We start from the raw sequence: 24635 nt of genomic DNA, 5'->3' as shown, positions 1-24635 counted from the left end.
TTTATTTTATAAATTTATTTTCTTGTTATTCCTCAACCATTAATAATAAACAACTCTACAATTTCTATCTCCAGAGTCTTCAATTAATTCACATTGCTCCCACACATTAACAATCAATAATCAGATTAACTGTCAGCTTGGACAATATTATTTTTGTACAATCAAAAATATCTTCACCTAAAACATGATCAGAGCTTCATGTTTGCTTCTCAGCATCATGTTATGTTATAACAAGTTACAGAGCAGACGTTATCCTCCTCTCGGCCTGTTTCACTGTCAGATTGCTTTCATGCAGTTGGATAAGAGAAATATTATTGATAACCTATTTAATAGTGATGATCTCTCCAGCACATAGTCAGCCCTACACCCACCAGTCATTCCAAGTCTGGATTCCCAAAGGAAATGGAAAATTTTTACACAGGATGCTAAAGATGCCAGAAAGTACAACACCTGCTTATTTCGAGGGTGTGCTCAACTGATACTCAGTGTGACATTGTACAGTTTTTTCATCTTATCAGTCTCTGCTGTGTTTCCTCTGTGCACTTTCAGCAATAAGCCCCTTCAGCAGTCTAACAAAAAAGTAAATTAAATAACCAACAACAACCATTTGTTAAAAAAAAAAAAAGCGAGAAGCTTTTTTTCATCAAAAAGCTGCAAGGATAAAAACAGTCTTTATCAGATGGCTGCACAGCAGGACCTTTAAAATGTGCTTTTGTCAGGTTCTCTACTGCACTCATTTAGCCATGTGCTTCTTCATACGCTGAATCTCCATCTAAAATAAAACAACAGAAACAATATCAAGAAGGTGCACAGATGTTGTTTCTATTGTTCTCAGCTTAAAGTGGTTTTCCCCAGTTTAAAAAGGTGAATGATAATACACAGAAATCTGTTACTCATTGTTTCTTCATGTCATACCTGTAAAGTCAAGCGAATCCTCTTCTCCTCATCTAGTTCATTCATCAGTAGCTTAATTTCTTTGCTGGAACACAAAATATTGTCAGGTTAGTGCAACAGGAAAACAGTGCTGCAGCGATGGCGGTGTCACACACCAGCCAGGCTGAGGCTGGCAAAATAACCTGAGCAGAGATTACAGTAACAAAGCCATACTTGTGCTGACTCTTCATCTGTTCAAACTGGTCCCTCAGGTCCCTCAGCTCCATCTGCAGTTGTTCCAGGTTCGGTGACGTGTGTTTCACTTGACTTGCGTTTGTGTGGGTGCTGGAGCCGAGGCCCGGGGGCAGCGATGGGTGGAGCACAGCAGAGAGCGCCTTTGGTAGCAGAGAGGAGAAGGACTGCGTGGGCACACTTTTGGGTGCTACTTCCTGTGAAGAACAATCCAACGTTACCGGCTGAAAGCACAACAAAAATCTGAAATGATTATTTAGATTTTAAAAAGTGTGTGCGTTTCTTTCACACTTACAGGCTGAGCAGATCCATTTTGATTTGGTTCCTCAGAGTTTCCTTGAAGTGCTAAAGAATCCAGCTCTTCACTCTGGTTTTCTTTCCTTTCCTGTTCCATCAGTGTTACCTGTAAGTTAAGTCTAGTTTGAGACGTCTGTTAAGTATAATGGCATGTAAAGGACACTTCACACACTGTATTCATGAAAACAAATGGTCTGGCTTTTAGTGACCTGTGAACTGGTCTTAAAGTAGGTAACAAATTCTTGTAGTAAAATATTTAGCTCATATTTATTCAGTGGCTTTTAACCTCTTTTTAAGTAAGGCATGAAAGTAGATATCTACTGCTGCTGTGTGTGGCTGTGTGTCTGAGGCGGTGCAGAAAAGTTAAATTTATCCCAAGGGCAGTTGGTACACAAACAGTCACAACACTCTCTCCTTTCATACAGGGAGTCAAGTTATGACAGTAGTACTTAAATGAATAGTATAACTTGGCTTTCAGATAATTATTATTAAAAATGTATACTTCCCAGAGTCTGAAGCTCTGCCTGTAAACTCTCATCTGCAGCACGAGCTACCTGCTCATTCAGCTTCTCCGCCATTGACACAATTGAAACAAACTCTTCAGTGTCTTTAAGAGAATCGGAGAATAAATGTTAAAACACACATTGCAATATCCAGATCTTATTTAAACCATTGACTACAGAGAATCTAGGGCATTTTATAGTAATAAATCTACATCTTGTCCTGTGTGTGATTACAAAGCGTGTAATAATACTTAACTGTTAAAACATACAGCATTCAACCATGCTAGTTTTTTTGCTTTTTTAAAACTAATGTAACTGATGTAACAGCAGCAGTTGCAAGGCTTACCAGGAATGAGGGCTGAACTATAGTTGCCCATCATGACAGAGAGGAATACAATTGTAGACAGACAAAAACCTGCAGTCTTTAAATCTACATCTACAAATGACAGATTGCAGCAAGTCAGTGAAGCAAGTATCAACAAAAACCAGTCGGCACAGTCTCACATCATGCTATACCTTTAAGAAAGTGAAATGATTTTTAAAAATGGTCATTACATTTGTTTAACCATTACCTGTGCTCTTGATAATATAACAGCAACTTAAGTTTGGACATTCTATATAAAAGTGTGGAGAACCAAATTTGGGTGCTAGACAGGCAGCTGTTTCTCTCATGCCACAACAGCAAACAAATGTGCGACACATGCTCGACCCCACACACAAAAAGGAGCAGTGGCAGGTTCAGACATTAGTGAACAGACAAAAACCAACTGCTAAATTATTATCAGTGGCTGTAAAGGACCTGGTGCATACACTCACCTTGTTTTGTCAGCGTCAACATTGAGATACAGCAGCATCTGTGGTAACTCGACTCCATCCATTGTAACCCGGTGTGGTGTGCGGAGTATGTTGTGATGAGGAGTGGTACTGTCAGGGCTAAGTTTAGCACCACTCCCCTCACAAATATCACTGGGGGAGGGCGAGAGTTGTGTTTAACAGACTGAACTAGAGCTGGTGTTTATACAGGACCGAACAAAGGAAAGGCAGAAAGAGTGATCATCTGCATTTATTATGAAATCTCAGTTCCATTTTACAATGAAACAACTAACAGAGTTTGTTAAATCCCATTTTATTTTAAGTCTGAAACAAACTGAACAAGTGATTATACAAGTTTTACAAGTAGTAGCTAAGAGTCAGTCAAAAAGCCACTGTTTCACGACACTCTTGACCTCACATGATAGGTAGATATTAAATAAAATGCTGGACTTGCTGAAATTTAAAAAAAAAAAAAAAAAAAAAAAAGAAAAAAGAAATGTTACTGGTAAACAACAAAAAAGGGTTAAAATATTTAAGTAAAACAAAGTCAGCCAAGATCTCAAGCAGCTACTCCCAAATCATCATATACACAGTGGCATAAGCAGCACAGCAAAATATGATGGCATATGTTACAAACGTCCTGAAGTCCTGCAGTATTTAAAGATGCAACAGAAACACACATAGAGGAAAAAAAAAATATATATATAAGCAACACTTCCACAATATACAGGCAGGTTGGGTTGTATGGAGCGCAGGATTTGTGCAGTCCACCCAGCCAAAAAACATTAGTGTCTCCCACATTTTCCAGTGTTAAACCTGCCAACTGTAGGACCTGTGTTGAGATACAAAAGTGAAACTCATGAGTTTACTTGATAAGTAATTTAGAGACTGTCTACCATGACAAGTCCAGAATAATTTACAGTGAGTATATGACATTTGCAACTACACAGCTAGTTCACACTGTTTGAAGAACACACTGCACACGGCACATGCTGCCCCTTCACAACCACACATGGTCAGAACTTACCAGAGGTTACCACCAGCGTTGTTGGTTGGGACCTCGACTGTATGGTGCGCGCTGTCGCATCACTCTCATGTTGCGGTATTTGGACATAATACTGTGACTTTTTCTGAACACTGGCCTGGATGGGATGGGACGCGGCACTAAGCTCTCCTTAGAAAAACACAAGAAATTACGATTTTAATTAAGAAAGCACAGTCAATAACATCTCCCATAAGAAACAAGTGATCCACAAAGATTGTATGCACACCATGAGTGGTCGTCTAACATTTCCAGACAGTTCAGGGCCTGTCTTCCTTGGACCACCAGTGAATCTTGGTCCCTGCAAAACACAAGAGTAAAGGCTTTAATTACACCTATTTTTTATTTCAACTATAAACAAGCCAGCTGATATACTTTAAAAGTTAAAAACACTATAAAGATTGTGTACAGCTCCAATTAGAAGCCAAATAACATCCATTTATTATCATATCTGAGTTTATAAATGTGACTCTTTAGTGAGTTATCCTATACTGAGGGTCATGCTGTGCAGTCATATGCGACAAATGTTTTGCTCACCTGCATGGGTCCTGGTCCTGGTCTCCTGAATGGCCTCCCGGTTCTCTGGTTGTCGTGCATCAAATTAAATGGCCTGCAAAATAATAAACAAAACATGAACAGAAGAAATATATATATATATATATACCTCTGCAGTCAATTGTTTTTGTTGAAAAGGAGATTCAAAGCGTGCCAATAAATTTATTTTGTGCCCTCAAAATCAGCCATACAACTACCATTTTATATATCCTGAAATAACAATATCCTTAAATGTTTTATGTTACTGATTATATAGAACAAGCTACGGACAGAAAGGTTTCCCATACAAGCATCTGAAAATGCAATGCTGTGTTGTGCCCATCCAAATGGTGATTTGTACCAGCATGATAAAGGTTGAGGGCAGGTGGGTCACATTTTGAGAAACACCGGACCCTTGGTGAACTAAGATCTTGTTTCAAACACTGGAATTATATGAAATATACCTAAATGTCCTCCTGTCCAAATGTCCCCGCTTTTTGTCCTCAGGTGATGATCTGGAATTGTTTGTCTTTGAGGTCCGGGTGTTTGGTGTGGAGTCTGAATCAGAACTGTGTTCTGAAAACATGGAAAACATTACCTTAAAGCTAAAGACCATAAAGGTAAAAATGTGTGTAAAATGCCTTTACATACATCCTGGCACTGGATTGCCTTTATAACACTTGAGATCATAAAACTAAACTTTGCTTACTTTGCTCACTAAATTAAACTTTGCTTACCAGTCTTTGACTTTGGGCTGTGATCCTTTGGAGGTGGTGAGCCATCCTTGGTGGAAGAACTTGGTCCAGGAGGCCAGTGGGACAAAACAACAAGGTCACGTTTCTCTATAGGAGAAGATCTGTGGAGAGATGTGTGGGAGCAGTGTTAAAGACTCCAGCACCAGCATTCACACATCATCTTACATCAGTGCAGAAGCTTCTTAAATATGGCCTGGAAAGATTAACAATTATTCAAGTTATCACAGCATTTTAAGAAACAAACTGAGTAAGAAAAACAAAATTAACCTGTCAGCTCTTAGAAGAAATGCAATTTAAACCAGTAATGAACAGCACTGTTTTGCAGGCAGGCAAATGATCATAAAGCCATACATCACACATGGGTACTTACAAAAGCCATGGAATGTCCATGCTTCTTTACTCCTATTTTTGTACCCTGAATCAATCTGAGCTCTCTCTCTCTGTGTGATTGTTAGATCATTCTGAAGATATCGGTCTAGATCGCATCACCAAATCTTCTATCATCCCTTGCTTAGTAGCACATGATGACAATGCCTTTGTTTTCACTATCAGATTGAACTTCAGAAGGTTTTATCGTCTGCTCATTCCTACTTGTTCCTTGTTGTTGTCTTCAAACATTTTCAGCATCCCAGGGTTTGTGGAAGACAGAAATCAGGAGAGGAGATGGAAATGTCAATCTTGAAGGCATCTGTAGATCTGAAGTGAATGGCTAAATACATCCAGACTGGGGGTTTTATCAGCTTCTTCTCCACAGCTGCAGTGATTTTAAGAGATGCTCCAGTGTTAGCTGAGTCCAGATTTCAAGGCAACTTGCTAAAGGCTTTGCAGCGTCCACAATGAGACTTGTATTGCTCTCTCATGTTATGCTTCTCAAAATTTGGGGCATTGGGGTTGATTTAGGAAAAGGCAGGAATTTTATAAAGACTGTGCAGTAAAAATATAGCCAAGGAGCTAGCAGTGTTCTGCTTTCCTCTTCATGTAGAATTTTTAGGTTACAATATGATAAAGCACCAACAATTGCTTTAGTGCATGCTTTGTCCATCACGCTAGGCAGTATGTTTGCAGGTGGACAGGCAGGTTTGGATTACAATGTTGCGGCGCCATCAACTTCGACTGCATCAGCTTTGTCATGTGGTTAATGAAAATTATGATTTTGCTGAGGATGTGAATTTCTGATTAATAGCTTTAGGCCACACATCAGATTAGACACAGGAACTGACCACAGCACATGCTGATCTGTGGGTCTAACCCAAATGCATTCACTTAAGAACATAACACTGTGGTACTAGAAAAGACCAGGCTGATCTTGCTTCGATCCCAATGCAATTTCAAGCAGGAGTTTTGTCCACTTCACTTTGTCCATCTTTTGTCACTCGTGCGTTGTTCTTTTTAGTGTGATTTTAGTGTATTCTCTGCCCTCTTCTTCCAGCAATTTACAATGACAAACCAAGGCCATTTCATTGCACACACTGACAGAATTAAAATAGAAGTGTCATGTGATTATCCAAGGTGTAAACAGTTCAAGTTACTTCTCCAGTTTTGATGTTAATACTTGTGCCTGAATCCCTCTTTAAGCTCTTATGACTGCAGAGTAGCAAAAAACTCCAGCCCTTAGAAGCACTGTGCAAATAAGTCATCTGTGACCCATTTCTTCTGGTAATTCTGAATGGGGACGGCACAGCACTGTCCACAAGTTCTCATACTGCAGGTGTTGCTGATTTTTGTATTTGACTGACAAGCCCATCCTTCTCACTTAAATGAAATTTGTACACTTCAAGAATATGATTTCAACACTTCTGTGCAGCACAAATTGGGAATTACTTTAAGTGTATAACTCATACGTACACACAGGTCTTATGAATTTCTTTAACTAATAACTGACACGCTCTATTAGTTAAATATGGTCTTTGCTTTGGGCTTTAATTGGGTTTTATGTAATTAAGTCATGTGTAACAACTTTAGAACTTTATAAAAAAAAACTATTACATTGTTGACAATGTAATAGCAATGATTTGCATAATTAATGTAATTATATTTCTGAAATGTCAGAAATATCAAACTTTGCATTTTATGAGTGAAAATGAATGCAGTTGCATTTTGTCATCTAATTGATGGTGGCTAGTAATGTCCATCAGCAACTGAAATTCCTCTTCCTTGTTTTATGACTTCTGTTGTCACAGCGGTAATCACTGTCTTCCATCTTGGCATTGTGGTTATATTTGAAGCAAAACAGCTCAGCTCAGGTCTGGCTTAGGTTTTGGAATTCCTTGAACAATCGTCATACGACTTGTAATTCTGTGGTCAATGCCATTTAACATTGGACATCCATTTGATGCATTTTTTTTTTTTGTCACAAGGTCCATGTGTTATTGGCTCCATGTATGTTGCCAATAATTAAGAGAGGCAGTATGGCGATTTCAGTTCAGGTCATGTTAAATGCAGTCCTCTCCGTATCCTCATTTTGCATACACAGATATACTGTTACACACTACATGTTGTAACTTCTGCTTCAATTTGCTTTTGTTTGCTAGGGTAGATGAAGCGATCTTCATAACATGCTGAAGAGCACTTCTTTCAAGCTTAAGACCGAAACTGGGGCCTCCTTCAACAGATCAACTAACTTTTTTCCACACTCCTCAAGATTTTTTAAATTTTTGTCAGGTTTCAAAACAGGCTGGCTTTAATGACAGGCTCTGTAACTGGAGCACAAACATGGCACTTTCTCTTCAGCATACTTGATAGGAAGATATTTCAAAATGTATGCACTTTGCAGACTGGGAGGCATTTGTAATCTGTTGTGGCTTTTCATCAACTGAACCATTGCTGCACATATAGCTCATCACGATATCTCCATTGTCCACAGCTGGCACCCCTTCACATAGAGACACTCTTTCTTGACCTCCTAATCATCATCAAGCCCCTGCGAACAGTGCTAGAAGGAAAATACCATACCTGTGTGTGTTCAAGGACCGGCGAGACTCCACCTGCTCTTTGCCTGTATCACAGTCTCTTGAGGACTTGACATTTTCTTCTTCTCTGGGGGGTGACTGTTCAGGTTTTGCCCTCTTGGGTTCCAGCTTTTTCAGAGGAACTGCATTTGTCTGGAAACGTTTCTTCCTGATAGCAAGAACAGAGTTGATATTTCCCCGTGTGGCAGAATCGCCCAGGCGAGGCCTGGGTTTTACAGATGGAGGTATTCTGAGTCTCATGAGAGACTCAGCTCTGATTTGCCTGTTCTTAACAAGTTGACTTTTTTCCCTTAGAGACATTGGTTTACCACTAAATTGTCTGGGCATATTGAGAAGCTGAGGTCTCTCTCTCCTGGGGTGTTTTGGATTGCCATAATCCATCTCAGGGGCTGAGGGCATGCTGCTGTCTGATATCCTCCTCTTGCGGGGTCCTGCCATCTGCCTCTCTTGAGGGCTCCTCTGGTAGGATGAAGGTGATGGACCTCCTTTCCATGGGGGTGATCTGTAAGGGGGCAGGTGAGGGACATCTTGTGCCCTTTCTCTACTCTGGGATCTGCTGCCCTGCCTCTCCACTGGACCACGCTGCCGCCTGGAGTCTTGCTCAGATGGCCACCTGTATATCCATCAAACAATAGACAAATCATTACAATGACAGATCCATTGCCATGTTAAGTGGGAGGTGGAACTTTAAACTCTTATCTTAATGCAGCCCCTTCATAATGCCATTATAGAATGAAACAGGTAGGAGAAGTAAATTTTCAAAGAGCAATTACACTCCTCTCAATGGCAAGTGAAACCACATATACATCAGACCCCCATTAACCCCCTCTATAACTACGAGCTGGGGCAGAGTAGAGGTAATCATTACAACCACTTTGACTGGGAAGACTGAGCCAGCTTCAGGCCTCCTCTTTAATAATTTTACCCAGGTGGGATTCTTGCTTCACTCCGATACCTCTGTGGAAACGAGCTTCTCCCATGCATCTCTCTGGGACTCCTGTGTGACCCTGAGGGCCCATGTTGCCCATTGTGGGAGGGAGCAAATTGTCCTGTCTCGTTCCAGCGCTTCATGCCATGACCTGACTGCTCATAGGGCCTTTCTCTAGGATTGTAATTCCCACGAGGGTCTCGACTGCGCTGCTCCTGATGGGGAAAACCTGACTGCCTTCTGGGTCCCCTGAAAGACCCCTGGTAGGGTGGCGCTGAACCCGGCCTCCTGTCAGGTGGATGGTTGCGAAAATGTCGTGGAGAGGGTGACCTGTGACTTGAGGGGTGGCCATGAAAAGGTGGGCCCCTTTGACTCGGGGATCCCTGTGCTGGACTGCGAGAGGATGACTGATGGTGGACATGGGGGGGGCAGTTTGGCCGAGATGGGGAAGGCCTCCTCAGACTGTGGTGTGGTTCCATTTTGGGAGGGTATGAATGAAATGAATCATGATTCGGGGATCTCCAGTGATTGAAACGTGGCTCCTTTTGCTCTCCCATCAAAGGTACTCTTTTGACAACTGGGGGTCGTCCTCTACCTCGGGACTCTTTCCAGTTAAAAGGGGGCTTTCCTGGGTAGCCCTGGCCATCTCTTCGGCTTTTGGAGTTCGGGTTGTAATTTCCTTCACTTGGCCCACTGCCATGACCATCTCCATATGGTCTGATAGGACAAGAAAAACAGACATGGTTTACAACACACAATGCAGATTTGATCATATTCTCATTGATCTTAAGTCACCATTAATACACACAACAAAAACTTGTATATGGGTGTACACCTCTTACATTACAAAAAGACATTACCTGGGCTTTGGACGTGGTGGTCCAAAATGTGGTCGAACCATCTCTGGAAGTGAATGAGTAATCTATGGATTTAAAAAAGAAAAAAGAAAAAAAAAAGAGAGACCATACTAAGTTTCACAGCCCTCAGAATATATAATGTCAGATTCCTAAAGCTAACCACAGTTTCCCTGACTCTATAAGCTCCTTACAGTCTGAAACAGTTCTATGCTTTCTAAGTAACCCATCAAAATAAGTACCAAGTAAAGCCTGTATTAATTTCAGTATGTTTCTATTACTCACCTTCTATTTCTTGTTCTCTTTATCTCACTCATATTTTAGATGATCTGGTTGATTAGTTAGATAAAAGTTACTTAAAAAATTAGTTAAATCTAAGAAGAAAGTTAAAAAAAAATGTATAAAAAGGTGTACTGGTCAACATTTACACAAAGTACATGTGATACGGTTTTCAAAATGTCTCATATTTAAATTACCAATTTTAAATATTCATGTGAAAATGTGAATAAAGTGAAAAGGAAAAAATCGTTTTACAATAAAATTACTATAATAAAATTATAACATACATTAGCCATTACAACATGTGTATTTTAAATCATAAACAGAATATCAGAGATGAAGTTTCAGACAGTCTTAATCTAATCAGTAGTAAAAGAGACAACATTGCCATCTCTTCTTCTTTACTAAAAGTGATGTCCGGTTCAGATTCTAGTTGTTGTTTAATATAGTATTCAAGACTTTTTAGAACTAAGTCTTTTTTCCCCCTTTCTCTCGTAGCACCAGAAACAAAAACTGGGAGTGTTCCTGTCCTCAGCATTGTGTAACTCTTGTATCAATTTTGCCACCTAACCAAAAACCTCTCTCACCGCGTTAATTAACTGGTTGGTTAAAGTTCCCTGGAAACATTAGTTACACTGATTATGTGTTTAGTTATTTGAAAACAACATAGAAAGCACAGGCCAAACAAAGAGACAAAGAGGTTCACTCTCGGGTTGTGATTTCAAATTTAACTCAGATTAGCCGAAGTTTCCCGATCACGGATCTACTAACGCCAGATAATCCAATCGTTTTAAGGCACATTTTTCGTTAACACGATGTCATCTAAATTTGACGAAACACTGACTAAAACGTGTTTGGTGTGCTGTTTTGTGGTGTGTCTTTCTAAGTGGCCGCTGATTCAGTTTCAGCCTTGATCCCTAAATCCTGGTTTAGGATCAGGCCGGATCGCGCTTCCATTTTTGGAACTAGATATTCGCAAGCGGCGGAGAAAACAACACCAATCGGTCATTACTTATATGCTCTCAGCGGTGAAACTAAATCCTACAGTGGATCAGTCAGCATTTCAGTAGTGTTAATGTTCACACACCACCTTAATGTTTCGGTCTGGGTTATATTTAGCAACACAAACAGAGGAATGCAGCTAGCTGTTAGCATTAGCAGCCTTATCGAGTTAGCTAGCTAGCTCGATAAAAACCAGTTAGCTTAGCTCCGCTAGATTGTGCATGTCGCTCATTTGTAACGGCGCTGGACGCGCTCAGAAAAACAAGCATTCACACTGTGAGTCATCTGACAAGTTACACAAAAATACAGAAAACAGAAACGTCGATTACCAATACGTACAAGCCAATGTTTTTGATATCTACTTACCAATACCCAACCGTCGATTACATGAAAGCTACGTGCGACACAGTTCAGCTGCTCTTGCTCGTCTTCTTCCTCTTTGGTGTTTTACGGCAGTTTGGCATCCTCAAGTTGCATTACTGCCACCTAATGTCTTTATCGATATTACACCACCCCATGCTTCTCTATTCTGTTAGGACAGTCCTCCCCCACTAATATAATAACACTCCTATATTATTATATGCTACTGTATTGAGGTTAGTGCATCCAGTTCTAATCTTGAGGGTGTATTACCGCTACCTACCATGCTGGAGTGTGGACTTCACACATTAACACATAATAAAACAACGACTATATATATTATATTAGTTTCTCTAAGGTAAAGTAGTAAATATTAAAATTGTTAATTCTACTGCTATGTATGTGTTTAATAATGAATTCTCCTAGTCCCTGGCTTCTGAGTTGCTCCTTTAGGGTCTCTCTTTCTTAAATATAACTTTTGTTTCTTACTTGTCGTCCTTCAAAACAGCGACAACCAAACTAAAGCGCCACCTATGGCGTCTGGATATGAACTACATGTCTACTGAGTGTTGCAAGGCCAGCCAGTCTCCACTGTTGACTTTCCTCTTTAATCTGCATCCAGTTTGCCCGGTTTATTAGGCACTCCTAGATAAATCATATGCAGTGTAACACAAAAACACAGCAATTAATCCTCCCTTAATGCGGTGGTGAAATGTACTCTCCACACTCCAGAGATTAATTTGTCATGCATCAGTCTGAAATTCTTCATAAATTTGGTGAAGTGCTTTCTTCATTTTTGTGATACAGATGTGACCAACATTTACCCGTTATTTGCTTAACACAAACACACACTGACATGCAAACAAGAACATGGAGTTTCCAGTTTTATATTTTATTGTTTTAGATAACATTATTATGACCATGCTACCATGCACAATGTCTACAATAACTAATCTAATTCATTTATAGCCTTAAGCTGACTATGATGAAGTAGGAGTATGAGCAAACTTGAATACTTTCTGATGTGGCTGAATATAATTCATTTTTACTAATCTGTTCTTCCTTACAATCAGTCCCTTTTAAAACCAGTTTTAGCAAACATTTGTTTGAATACACAGCAAAGTCTAACTTTATACTGAATAAATAAATGAATACTGAATGTTAATACATGATTACTTCACATATGACAGTTCAAAAACTCTTACCAGGCTTTGCATCATATATTAAGATATCAAGATATTATGCTTTTCAAATCAAAGTTCAAGTATTACAGGGCACACACACAACAATCCCAATGGCCACACAGAAAGAATGCACAGCCAGAAGACTGTAAAATGTTTCAGCACATAAATAAAGAAATTGATCAGTCCTCCCAAAAAGGCATCTCTACTAAAATTACATTTAGACATGACACAGAAAATGATCACTTGTAATTCTTAGTCATATTATGAATAGCTTACAAAGTTAAAGGAGCCCACTGGATAGTTCCTATACAGGATTACAGAGCGCAACATGATGGAAGGACAAAAACCTTAGCAGCAAACAACATCCGTATAGCTACATGGCTCACTAACAATCTGATTATGAAACAAACATTCCTTCCCCAGTAAACTTTGAAGCAAATAGCCATATATCTACAGTTGGAATCTCTATATATATCACTATTTGTTTAATAAATTAGCCTTTGTATAGCAAAGATTTCCTGCTGACAAGGAATCATTGCACAAAAAGCCCCTTGGATAGATTTTATGAATGCAGCCACTGCATACTTGCAAAAAAAAAAAACAAACATGTGCAAGGTAATGAATTTCACTAGTTTCCAACAAATATATAATAATTTGTCATATATTTGTCTTTATACCATGATAGTTTTTTTAATGTTGTGCAATATCATTCAGGTTGAGAGCTTTGGATTCTTCTTTCTCACTCACGTGCAGTCAGAAAAGAAAAAAAAAAAGAAAAGAACCTCACTAGGTTAGGACTGCAGCAACATCCTGAAGAGTCCTGCTGGATTTTAGTTTGCCAGATCAAGCCATTAAATTCCAGCTAAACTGATCTTCAGTGCATGCACAGTTAACATTACCTAGAAAGAATATTTTTGAAATTTAAAAATTAGATAATTAAATAGTCATGCCTTTCTCAACAACACACTGAATTTGATTTAAAGGCTGAAGAAGACAAGTGGGAAAGGCAGAGGTACAAATCAGTGCTTTGAGCAGGTTTTATTACTCCTCTAATGGGACTGACTTCTCTCGCTGAATCTCTTTTTACATGTGCTCACCTTGCACGTACACTTTCATCCTCACAGGACCTGCAGAATAATCAAAATCTTTGTTATTAGAATATAAGAGAAGTTTATATTTCAGGTTTACATTTTTTAACTCAATCTCTATGGCTCTATTCCCATAAATACAGTAACAACACAGGGACACATATTCAAAATATGACATCCTGTGAGTGTATGTCTGTGTGGGGGAAGGAGAGAGACAGAGGGAAGGCAAGCGAGAGAGGATGAGGAAGAGACAGGTTTATGGCCTACTGGATGCAAAGTTTATTTGAGGATGGAGGTGGCATCGCAATGAGTTTTGAGTCTGACATAGGGCTAACAACACCCTCAATGAGGTTCTTATTGCAGTCGCCTACGCTGCCTTCGGAGGACAGTTTGGGGCAGGTGACACTGCCTGTCAGGTCCAATAGATCTTCAAGAGCACGACTGTTACTCATGCTGCTGTGCTGGATTTCGTTGACTGGTGAAAACTCTGGGAGTGAAATGAGTTCCTCCTTTGATGCTGGGCTGGAAATAGTAATAATAAGAATATAATAATAATAAGCATATATATATATGTATATATACTTGCTGCTATTTCAAATCTAAATACACAGGGTTACCTGATAACTCACCTGACCTCCATGGATTCCACATCATCACAAGACCCTTTTCCCTGCACATCGAGTGGCTCCAGCTTGATGATTGGTGGTGACAGGTGACCCACTGGCAGAGGTGCCACTGTGGGTTTTACAACCTCCACCTGAGACCCTCCTTTAGCCTTTCCCTCAGCTGCTGACATATGCAGGCTCTGTTTGCTTACCTCAACAGTTAGATGGCTACTTTTCAAGGCACTTCCTTCCCCCTCCACTGCTCCATTCATCACACCGCCTTGCTTTTGGTTGGCTTTGGCATCTGCTGTCAGCTTTATTGGCTCATTATGTGTTTGGTCTGTAGCGCTAACATTTGCTCTGCACTGCTTGCTTACATTACTTTCCATCTGTTTTCCCTGTTTTTTAAGAACACAGGCTTTCCCTTCTTTGTTAACTTGGCTACTGTGGTCTTCGCTAGTTTGTTTGGTGTCTGATCTCTTGTCAGGACTGCCGTGTGATACTGTCAATTGATGAGTATTGCTTTTAACTTGCATACTCTTCTGATCATCCATTTGGGCTGTTGCTGCTGCTGCTTCCTTCTTTACCAGGCGACGATCCTTTGTTTTGACCTGGACTGTGACCTGCTCTTTAACCTCAAACTCAACATATTTGGATGCTTGCTCATTCACCTGAGCTTTAGCTTGAACAGTCTTAACATCCCCTGTGGAAAATAAAAAACATCAAAGTGGGCTTCACTTTATTTGGACTGTTCAGTTAACAATCACTTGAGTTAAAATAGAAGAAACTGTTAATTTGCCCAAAGTCCAGACTCAGTTGCAGCCTATTCCTGCTGACAGTGGCAGTGAATGTCCATTTGATCTGCCAATACTATTGGACAATATTGACAATAAATACTGACACTGGCTCACTTATAAAATCCAAATGAATAGAGTATTAACACTGGACGGTTCAAATAAAGTGGTAGCTCACACTCTACAGAGCAGTCCCTGTAAGAGTCCTGAATAAATCTTCACAAGGGCATTTTCAAGAGCAGCTAATTTTACAGTCAGCTCCCATGGTACTGCTCTACAGTGAAAGGCACCCTATCATTACCTAGTGTTAAGTCCTTGGCTGCAGCTCCATATTCCAGAAAATACAGTACTGTTTACCCCCCACCAAATGCTTTTTGAAGCAAAGCTGCAAAGCACCAGAATGAAACAACATATAATTTTGCTTAACCAACTTAAAGGTTCAATGTGTAATATTTAGAATTATCTATTAGGAGACATGGAATATAGTATTTATAAATATATTGTTATTAGTGTTTAATCACTGGAAAATAGCAACTGGTGCATTTTCTAAATCTTATAATGAGCGTTGTATATCTACATAGGGAGCAGGTCTCCTTTCACGGAGGCAGCCATATTGTGGCGCCATGTTTCTACAGTAGTTCAGAATGGACAAACCAAACACAGGCTCTAGACAGGGAAATCACACTCTCTCATGCCTGGAAATACGGGGTGGGATCTGAAGGGTACTCAGAAGTTTGCGTTCTGAAATCTCACCACTAGATGCAACTAAAGCTGTCACATTTTACACACTGTACCTTTAAGCTGATGTAGACAAGGATCATTGTTCTGTCTTCTGATTAGCCAAAGCCAAAGCATCAGAATTACTACATAAGACGTTTTATAACATAAGACAATAATAAGAAAATATTGGCAGGTGTCTCTTTTGAGATTTCACACAAGCCAACTCATAAAAATTTCAATTACTGCTGTGCATGCTCACAACAGGCTAATAAATGAATCATCTCATAAACCCAACATGCCCTGTTTGCATCTTTACAGCTGCAAGGCGTACAGTGAGGGGTGGGGTAAGCACAAACAGCAAGCAAACTTAAGTATTTGCAGGGTGACCAAATAACACACTGACCTGGTGGTGAGACGGATTTCGTCTCCACCTGTTCCTCCTTCTGATTCAGTGCAGAACAGAGATGATCAAGTCAACATTGTGGTAATCAGGACGCAAAACCAAAGTATCACCAACAAAAGAATTTAATGAAGATAACAGAAATTCAAAGATTTAATAAATTAAAGTGGAAAAAAAGCATCTTGATCAGCGGGCGCTTAAAGGCAGCAGGTCTACTGTATGAGCACAGAAGGCGTCTCTTACAGTACCTTCAAATCAGCTTCACCTTTCCTAGTTCTCTTCATTATCTCCTCGATTCTCTGCAAATATACATCAACATTTGATCACCACGTGAAGTAGAAATCCAGAGTTTAAAAGATTTCAAGTGCAATATTCAACATGCCATGACATGCCATGAGTGCTTGGACTTTCATTTTACAGTTTACAGATTTTTTTTCTGTTTAAAAGTAACCTTTTTTCTCAGTTGCCTCTCCTCCTCTTCATGTTGCGTCTGTAGTTCTCTGTCTTGCCGCTGACGCTCTGCATCCTCTTCAGCCCTGGCCTTTTCTCTCTGTTATGATCAATATGAAATTGGTTTGTAACCGAAAAATGTAAGACAAAATTTCCTTTACACAAATACTGATTTGAAATGCATAAAAAAAATGCAATACATGGCAAAACAACTGCAACAATTTATAATGTTCTCCAACCTCTTTCTCTAACTGGGTCTGTAGCTCCTTTTCTTGCTCGTCCTTCTTTCGTTTGTCTTCTTCCTGTTTCAGCCTTTTAGCCTCGTCGTCATTTTTCCCCTTTTCATTTCTTTGTTGAGTCTTCGCCTCCTGCTGACGCTGTTCCTGTGCGCGTTGCTTCTGTAGCTGCTCTTCCTTTAGTCTAATTAGCAGGGGTAGACACTTGTTACTTAATTAATTAAATAATTAATTAATTAAATAATTCAAATTAAGGATCTGACATTTTGTTTAATGCTGCTTTAATTCAAACTCACCTTTCCTCTTCCACTTGTTCCCGTTTTTTCTCCTCCAGTTCTTTCTGAGCTCGAGCCTGACGCCTACGCTCTGCCAGCAACCTGGCGGCCTCCTCTGCGTTTGTTGTGCCAGCTGCCACCTTCCCCGTGGACGTGCACGATGCCGATTCTGTCAAACACAGAAAAGACTGGTTTAAAAAACGATCCAAATGTGCTAAAATTAAATGTTGAGTAAAGTAACAAATACCCTTTCACAAAGTCCACCTTTTTTCTTGTCTCCATCCAGAACATTGCTCTGCATCCTCTTCTCTGAGGAATCCACTTTGGGAGACATGTCGGTCTTTCTTTCAGGGGACTGATTCTTTTCAGATGTGTCACTTTTAAGATGTTTATCAAAAGCTTCATCCTTAGATGATCTTGTTTTCGCGTTTTCAACATTGTCCACATTCTTATCGGTTTGTGAAGATGGGTTGATACAGACATTCTTTTTCACTGCGGTCTCAGTTTTGGATTGTTCATCGTGTTTTGCCACCGTCTTATCTTCTGGTTTCTTGTCATCACTTGTCAGATTTGAACGATGTCTTGTGGGAGAGTGATGGTACTGATGTGCATTGCAAGGAGACTGGGCCCGCATCTTAGATACCAGCCTGCAGAGACAGAGTTATTTGGCTTCAGAATTAACTGTTTCATGACAAGAAAGAAATTTTATAAAGTGCTGTGCAAACAATGTAATGGTCCAAGCTGTCAGCCAATTCTGCCCACCATTCAAATCAACAGCTAACAAATCTTACTTGGATGTTGTTGGGGAAGCCAAGTGCCTGTTGCTGCCAGCAGGGGATTCAGCTCTTCTAATAGGAGATCCATAACCAGGAGTTGCAGTTCCTCTTTCTCTACGCAGCCGCTCTTTCTGTGAACAGTGGTTTAAAGCATTAAATAGGTGTTATGTGAGCATGTCAAAGTGCAGCATAGGATGATGTGTGAGGTCTGACCTTGGGTGTATTAGGAGTGGACTGAGAGCCTCCTTGAAGTGCAGCTTTGTTGTGATCTCCGGGGTTCAGCGAGCCACGGAAAGGTGACCTGTGAGGGCTGCAGGGCGCTACATGGTGACAAACATGATGCTTGTCAGTTAAATGATGCCAAATTACAAGTGGCAGAGTGAGAGTAATACAGCGGGGGGGGAGGGGAGAGGGGAGTTTTCTGGACAGTGTGTGCTGCTTTCAGCTGAAGTTTACAGACTCATTCATCAGATCAAAAGTAGAAAATCAACAAATTCAAAAAGAGATCTTCTTGTGATTCTGCCAAAAAAAAGGTCATTGAATTTTCGTTGTAAGATTTCGCCTGACTGTGCAGGGTAGGACATCGAACACATGCTTGTCTTTAAGTACCAGTATGACTGATTCAGCCATCCGTCTGAAATAACTGGCACCACTGTTTGTCATTTTTAGAAATGAATCTCTTGGTCTGTATGCTACTGTGCAGCATGATGCAAGCACACACATGCCATCATGGTGGCTACAATTACAAGAAGTCTCAAATCCAATAGCAGCATTTCTCTTGTTGCTTAAACCCAAAGCACTGACAGCAAATAAAAACAGACATAGACTCACAATCAGAAAAGCAAAGACCCTAAACATGATACACATCGTACAACACTAGGAGCACTGTCCTTGCCACCTCTTATAACTTCTCATCCATCTGTCATCATCTGTAAAGTGTATTCTCTAAAGAGCGAAGCCATCTGATGACCGTCTCTGCATCTATTTTAGTGCACATGCTTCTATTCTAGGTCATGAGCGATTAAGCTCCAAAACCATTTGCTCCAGGGACTCAGAGTCAGCGCCGCTTAGCTGCTTTCCTTCTGAAACCCATGTCCCAGGTCATCAAAACAGATGCTAACACGGTGACAAATTGTGACGATAACACCACTTATGTTGGACATTACTGAGATTTTCAAGCCTGGTCCTTAAGCTTGTTTGTAATTAGTGAGCGGTTACTAATCTGTGGCAACTCATTTAGAAGTTGATTTGAGGGGAAATTTAAAAGAGAGTTACACGTAATGAAAGAAAGTGTTTACTAAAACATACATGAGCATACTAGACTGAGGGGGATGCATTTAACGGACACAAACATATTTCTAGTTTCTGAAATGGCTGCATTTAGTGCATTTTCTTATCTTCTTTCCTGCATGATGTCGCCTTTTTTCTGAAGTCTGTATTGACACTATTGTCTTTTTTTTTTAAATAACCCTAATAATAATGAGGAAAGTACAACAAAGTACAAACACAGCAAACAATGAAGTCTGGAATACACACATATTACTTTGCAAAGGTTTGTCATTTGCACTTAAACGTTTAACAGCGGAGCATCTTAACATACATGCATCACAGGAGAACATGTTTGCTTTTGGTTTAGGTTGAACTTTGAACCTGCCCAAAGGCAAACCAACACAGACAAGGTAACTCTTGCAAGGACAGGAAGGCAGGTATATTTGGAAGAGGAAGGGGGGGAGGGGCGCTTCACTTTACCAGATTCGCTGACAGCAGGAAGGGGGCAAGCAATGCCATGGGAAAAGACGGAGGCAGCAGAGAAAGGGAGTGGGGTATTCTCACTGTCACCTATAGGCAGCGGGCGGAGCAGAGTAGAGCAGACAGAGCATTATGAATAGTTTATCTGAGCAATTCCTCATCCAGCTGTAGAGACCTGAATGACAGTTATCATACCAGCAGGGGTGTGGTGATGTAATGCAACCAACCGGTTTTTGGGCTCATTAAAAGTCACTATGTTTAGTTTTTGAAGATTTGTGGTTGTCACTAACACCAGTGCTGCTACCAAAAAAAAAAGAAAGGGAAAAAAAAAACTGTAGGCATCAATGTGCTTTTATTTTGACATTTCCATTATTTCAATCATCCACAGAAGTTTATCATGTAGTTTAGTGTTACATAGACACCAGTGCAGATATGTAACTTAGACCTGTCTCTATGGGAAACCAAAAACACATTTTTGTTCATGCGTATATCAGCAGCCAAGTTGATGACAATGATCAGACCAAGAAAAAAAAGCACTGTTTAACACACACACACCTGCAGTATACACACACACACAACCACATACTCTTTGTATAATGGTATCTCACAGAAATACAAAAAATGCTAAAGAAAAAAATCCTTCAGTGTCCTGATGTTGTAGATGATTCACACCTGTCTTTATCACCATGCTTCTTGTATGCAGTACAACCTTTGTGTGCATTTATAGTCTCTGTCCTTACCTGCTCCTATAGTGCAGCCCCTGCTCCAGCGTTTGGTCCTCTGCTCCAGCTGAAGGCTTCGCTCAAGCGAGCGTTTCATCAGAGCCTCTAGCCGCTCCTGAACACAACAGAAAATCAACTTTTATTTACCGCTGGCTTTGTTTGTACTTCACACTGTACAATATGTCACAATCCAAAGTGTGTTTTAGTGTTTTTGCATAATAATAATACATATTTTTGATCATGTGAAGATTTTGTAATATAGTATATGTTCTGAAGAACTTACAGCAGGCTACATCAGTTAAAATCTAAAATGAGAATTGCAGTGATTCCTGCAATCTTACACAGACAAGAGAAAAGATATTTTAGCTGACCCTCTCCTCCTCGAGCTGCTGCCTCCTCTTCTCCTCCACTGCAGCTCTGCGGAGCTCTTCTTTCTGCCTCTGCTCCTCCAGCCTCCTCCAGCGTTCCTCCACTGTTCGTTCATACTGCAGCTGAGCTCTGCGCTCCTTTTCCCTGATCAGCTGCTCCCTGGCCGCTGAGAAGAGACAGGGCACATTTCTGCTGTATGTTCCCAACAAAATATAATAATATTGTTGCTGTTGGCTTTTAAATAAACAATATAATCTCTATTAAGCAAATGCATTTTTTTTGTACGTGAACATTTACAAACTAAATCTGAAGAAACCCTTGTCATCATCAAAACTGGCTGCAGGATTAGCTGTAAGTCTGAGACCTACTTTTGTGAACTTCTCTCTGTCACTGTCACATTCTCTGACAAAGCTCATTGTATCAGTAACTCAGTGAACTCAAAATGAATCCTCTACTGGCCAGCACAGCCCCATCCATAGCCAATTAAACTGCAGAGAGAGCAGTGTCATGTTATGTTGTGTATATATCAGCCAATGTATTTGTCCCTGTGCCAAAAAAATCACCTACCCAGGCTTCTCTCCCTCTCCTCGCGTCTCTCTTTGGCTAATCGCATCCTGTCGTCTGTCTTCATGTAACCCTCCAGAACTGAAACGAATGAAGCCATCACTGAATCAAAAAGGCAGTGGCAGCGCAATCAAATTAAACAGATTAAAGGAGAGAGTAAAAGCATTTAACAGTAGCAGAGACAGTGGGACTTACTTTGTTTACCTGCATGATTGTTACTCAGGTTTGCTGCCAAGTGTGAAGGGGACGAGTGTCCGTTAATGTGTGTCTTCTTCTCTGTGTTAGATGGAGCTGGAGTAAACATGACAGGTGGAGAGAGGGCACACTCACTTTTTGCTTTAAAGAGGTGTTAACATCAGTGCCACAGTGTTGAGCTGCAGTGCTGCACTGTTACCAGCAGAGGGAAACAATGCTTCAGCTCTGTATTAAATGCATGGTGTTGCGAAATGCCAAGTGCTGTCGCCCCAAGCCAAGGGCAAAACTGCAGCAATATGCAGCAGACTGCCCTTGATGTTACAGTCACTGCACACATGCTGAATGTCGGTTTTGATTATTGTTAAAGAGCTTATGCTGCTGCTCTAAGCAGCTCCTGCCTTCACTGATAACAGCCCTGAAACATATTTCCTAAATTGGTTCTCTGGTAATTGTGAAAAAATCCAAATCACTGTGTAGAATGTAGTTTTCACCCAGATCCACTGACTTGGAAGGAAAGTGTGAATTATGTGACAGAAGCTCGAAGAGGATTACTCACTAGTTTTTCCAGTTCGGGCTGGAGAGCTGTGACCATTTGTTGGTGATTTCTTGTCAGGAAGCAGAGTGATGGAGGGTGAGGCCATCTTTTCTCCTAAAGCACAAAACAAAAGGAAACACGCAATTTTAATACAAAAGCTCTTACTGCCACATCACAACAACTGTAAATAAAGGGAATGTGAAAGCTTTGCTGGTAGCCACACCAAAAACCTCAATCAGAGCGCCTGTGTCTGTGTGTGTGTGTGTGTGTGTGTGTGTGTGGAAGATGTGTGTGTATTAGTGTTCACAAATCACAGATGAGAATGACACATCACATATTTTATGCTGAGGTAATAACAAGCAGACACCAAAATAGGAATTAATATAAAATTATAAATTGGAAACATTGTTTTATACTAATATGAAGTAGATAGATTCAAGCAAATGTCTTGAATAAACAAATTAAACAAAATAAATGTTAGATTAATCTGTTATGTAACATGGATATAAAAGGATGACAATGGTCCCAAAATAACTACATCAAAATCTGAACACAGTTGGACAGAGCATCTCTCTGACTGCCATGTGAGTTACAGAATAAAAAAAGTTTAATTCTACAAATCCACTGAATCAATATGTGCATTGCAGACTAAAGTGCCAACACAGGCAGTTAGTTGCTTTAGTTGATCAAGTGAATTATCTTTTTCTCTTTTTTTTCAGCTGGGGCTTTTATTGTGCATTTAAATCTGGCAGAAAACACTGACTCCTCCTTAAATGTGGTTTGGCAGACAGGAGAGCTGCTGCTTTGTGCACTTGACCTAAACTTTTATGCTCAGCTGACTTAATTAAACATATAACTGTACTCATTTACTAAGCTTAACTTGTAACATTTGTCATTTTCCATGATAACATTTTATTGATTTTCTTCAGTACCCACATGGTAGTTTATCTCTAATGCTTCAGGGTGTATTTACTGTAGGTTTTATGGCTCAAGCTTTGTGTTATTCCTGTCCTGAACAGATATAGATGTACAAAATAAATGTTCTGTTTTGTCATGTTCTCAATGAAATATGATTATTAAGCAGCAGGGATATTTTCCTTCTTTTAGGGTGTGGAGGGTGAACACAAAGATTATTCTTCTCCACAGAGAAAACGACCCAGAAAGTCATCATACAGTGGTTTGATGCTCTTGAAATTCTGCAGCAGGCCTATAATCCATGTGTCCCTCCTGTGTCAAAGGCATCAGCCGCTCTTCCTCTCTCCACCCATTTCAACCTTTGTATCCGATCGAGTCGCGTCATCACAAAAAAAAAAGGCCACAGACCCTGAATTTGCTCTTAAGTGACCCCTTAAATCTGTAACGATGATATTTAAATATGAAAAAAATTACGGTCTCAGTGGTAGGAGATAAAAACACACAAAGAGGCTCCTCGGTTTTGTTTTGTTCACTTTCTGTTGATAAAAACCCAATCAGGCCTGGTGATTTGGTTTGATTTTAGAAGAAATAAAATGTATTTTTGTATTTTTTTCCCATGTGGCGTTTAATTAAACCAACTAGTAGTTATTTTTAATGAATAGACACCGTGAAGCCGGCTCATCATCATCCACATAAAGCAGCAGGGATGTCAGTTGCGTCATTCATGAGTCTGCTTAAATCACGGCGCAAACACAACAACACGGAGTCAGATAGCATCACAGCAACCTAACAAACCTAACATCGTTATCTTACCTGTTATTGCGCTGGATGATGTGCCTGTTTTCGCCATGGTAGGTGTCACATGCAAAATGCAGCCAAATGTATGGACGCGCTTTCACCCTAAACTCTCTGCGGTGGTGCCAGCGCAGCAGAGGTATCCCTTTCTCTCCACAGCAGCAATGAGCGCAGTCACAGCGGACGGTAACAACACGACACCATTCATCCACACAGTCTGAAGGTCATTATGAAAGGTGGAGATGAGCGGCTGGACGGGAGAGTCTAGTGCTGGATGGAGGAGAGTGATGCTGGGGCCGAAGCGGAGATGATGCGCACACAATCGAATTTACTATACCGACCCCACCGTGCGTCGCTGCGTAAGCCCTCCCCGATGTTAACACAGACATTTCCCTCTCGGCACACAGCTCACCGGGGTCCAAACCTAATTTGGCAGACTTGATATTAATATTTTGGGTGCGTGTGTGTGTGTGTGTTGTAAGAACAATGGGAAAGCACTGTAAATGAAAAAAGAAATAGGCCTACTTGTGTTTGACACAGCAGATCTAACCTCTCACACTAACGTTATGTCTGTTCATCAACACATGACCCTATAGCTATACCATCAAGATTAGGCCACATGTTTTAAATTCAGTTAGGCTAATAAAATACAGTAGCCTATCTGACAACAGGAAAAATAAATAAATAAATAAATAACTTTCCATTGGTCATGGCTGGGTGACCTCTGGTTACTCTGCATTGTTGGCAGAACAACCTGCCACAAGCAGCCTATTTTACAATGTTTTATAAAAGAAAAACCCTA

The 24635-nt window shown here is 40.3% G+C and overlaps 3 protein-coding genes across 7 annotated transcripts; all 3 read right to left on the bottom strand.

Annotated features, from left to right (window-relative positions):
* LOC113142687 (SH3 domain-containing kinase-binding protein 1) lies at positions 1 to 2913 on the bottom strand. Of its 4 annotated transcripts, none has more exons than XM_026327823.1 (7): positions 2742 to 2913; positions 2272 to 2361; positions 1929 to 2029; positions 1421 to 1528; positions 1108 to 1322; positions 916 to 979; positions 1 to 772 (listed from the first exon to the last, which is right to left on the bottom strand). In XM_026327823.1, the coding sequence occupies exons 1-7, from the start codon at positions 2797 to 2799 to the stop codon at positions 734 to 736; spliced, it is 675 nt and encodes a 224-aa protein (XP_026183608.1). In that variant the 5' UTR covers positions 2800 to 2913; the 3' UTR covers positions 1 to 733. The 4 variants fall into 4 exon arrangements, with proteins under 4 accessions (XP_026183608.1, XP_026183609.1, XP_026183611.1 ...); XM_026327824.1 differs by having other exon boundaries at positions 1977 to 2029; XM_026327826.1 differs by lacking the exon at positions 2272 to 2361.
* Positions 2914 to 2972: 59 nt separating this feature from the next.
* On the bottom strand, positions 2973 to 11565 carry LOC113142684 (serine/arginine repetitive matrix protein 1). 2 transcript variants are annotated; one of them, XM_026327820.1, is made up of 10 exons: positions 11468 to 11565; positions 9827 to 9888; positions 8964 to 9683; positions 8022 to 8651; positions 5052 to 5170; positions 4779 to 4890; positions 4318 to 4390; positions 4010 to 4081; positions 3766 to 3912; positions 2973 to 3570 (listed from the first exon to the last, which is right to left on the bottom strand). In XM_026327820.1, the coding sequence occupies exons 2-9, from the start codon at positions 9865 to 9867 to the stop codon at positions 3772 to 3774; spliced, it is 1908 nt and encodes a 635-aa protein (XP_026183605.1). In that variant the 5' UTR covers positions 9868 to 9888; positions 11468 to 11565; the 3' UTR covers positions 2973 to 3570; positions 3766 to 3771. The 2 variants fall into 2 exon arrangements, with proteins under 2 accessions (XP_026183605.1, XP_026183606.1); XM_026327821.1 differs by having other exon boundaries at positions 8994 to 9683.
* A 2265-nt stretch (positions 11566 to 13830) lies between these two features.
* Positions 13831 to 23950, bottom strand: map7d2a (MAP7 domain containing 2a). Its single transcript, XM_026328827.1, has 17 exons — positions 23852 to 23950; positions 22145 to 22237; positions 21589 to 21684; positions 21397 to 21474; positions 20832 to 20995; positions 20479 to 20575; positions 19739 to 19828; positions 18203 to 18309; positions 18005 to 18120; positions 17478 to 17860; positions 17235 to 17382; positions 16942 to 17122; positions 16704 to 16802; positions 16501 to 16551; positions 16256 to 16295; positions 14363 to 15041; positions 13831 to 14255 (listed from the first exon to the last, which is right to left on the bottom strand). Exons 1-17 carry the CDS (start codon positions 23886 to 23888, stop codon positions 13997 to 13999), a joined length of 2718 nt encoding a protein of 905 aa, XP_026184612.1. The 5' UTR covers positions 23889 to 23950; the 3' UTR covers positions 13831 to 13996.
* Between the last annotated feature and the right edge of the window lie 685 nt (positions 23951 to 24635).

The sequence above is a fragment of the Mastacembelus armatus genome, chromosome 14 (assembly GCF_900324485.2).
Source record: "Mastacembelus armatus chromosome 14, fMasArm1.2, whole genome shotgun sequence".
Classification (NCBI taxonomy): Eukaryota; Metazoa; Chordata; class Actinopteri; order Synbranchiformes; family Mastacembelidae; genus Mastacembelus; species Mastacembelus armatus.
Note: the sequence above shows the minus strand (reverse complement) of the source record. Positions and strands in the feature narration are given on the sequence as shown.

Coding starts and splice junctions, on each gene's coding strand:
- LOC113142687 (XM_026327823.1), bottom strand. CDS start 2,799: ATGGAGTCGAGTTACCACAGATGCTGCTGTATCTCAATGTTGACGCTG. Junction 2,030..2,271: donor TAGTTCAGCCCTCATTCCTG/GTAAGCCTTGCA, acceptor ATTCTCTTAAAG/ACACTGAAGAGTTTGTTTCA. Junction 980..1,107: donor CAGATGAAGAGTCAGCACAA/GTATGGCTTTGT, acceptor TTTGTGTTCCAG/CAAAGAAATTAAGCTACTGA.
- LOC113142684 (XM_026327820.1), bottom strand. CDS start 9,867: ATGGTTCGACCACATTTTGGACCACCACGTCCAAAGCCCAG. Junction 5,171..8,021: donor CGGTCCTTGAACACACACAG/GTATGGTATTTT, acceptor ATCTCTCCACAG/ATCTTCTCCTATAGAGAAAC. Junction 4,082..4,317: donor CAGGACCAGGACCCATGCAG/GTGAGCAAAACA, acceptor TGTGTTTTGCAG/GGACCAAGATTCACTGGTGG.
- map7d2a (XM_026328827.1), bottom strand. CDS start 23,888: ATGGCGAAAACAGGCACATCATCCAGCGCAATAACAG. Junction 20,996..21,396: donor GGAGAGGGAGAGAAGCCTGG/GTAGGTGATTTT, acceptor GTCTCTTCTCAG/CGGCCAGGGAGCAGCTGATC. Junction 16,552..16,703: donor AGAGGCAACTGAGAAAAAAG/GTTACTTTTAAA, acceptor GTATATTTGCAG/AGAATCGAGGAGATAATGAA.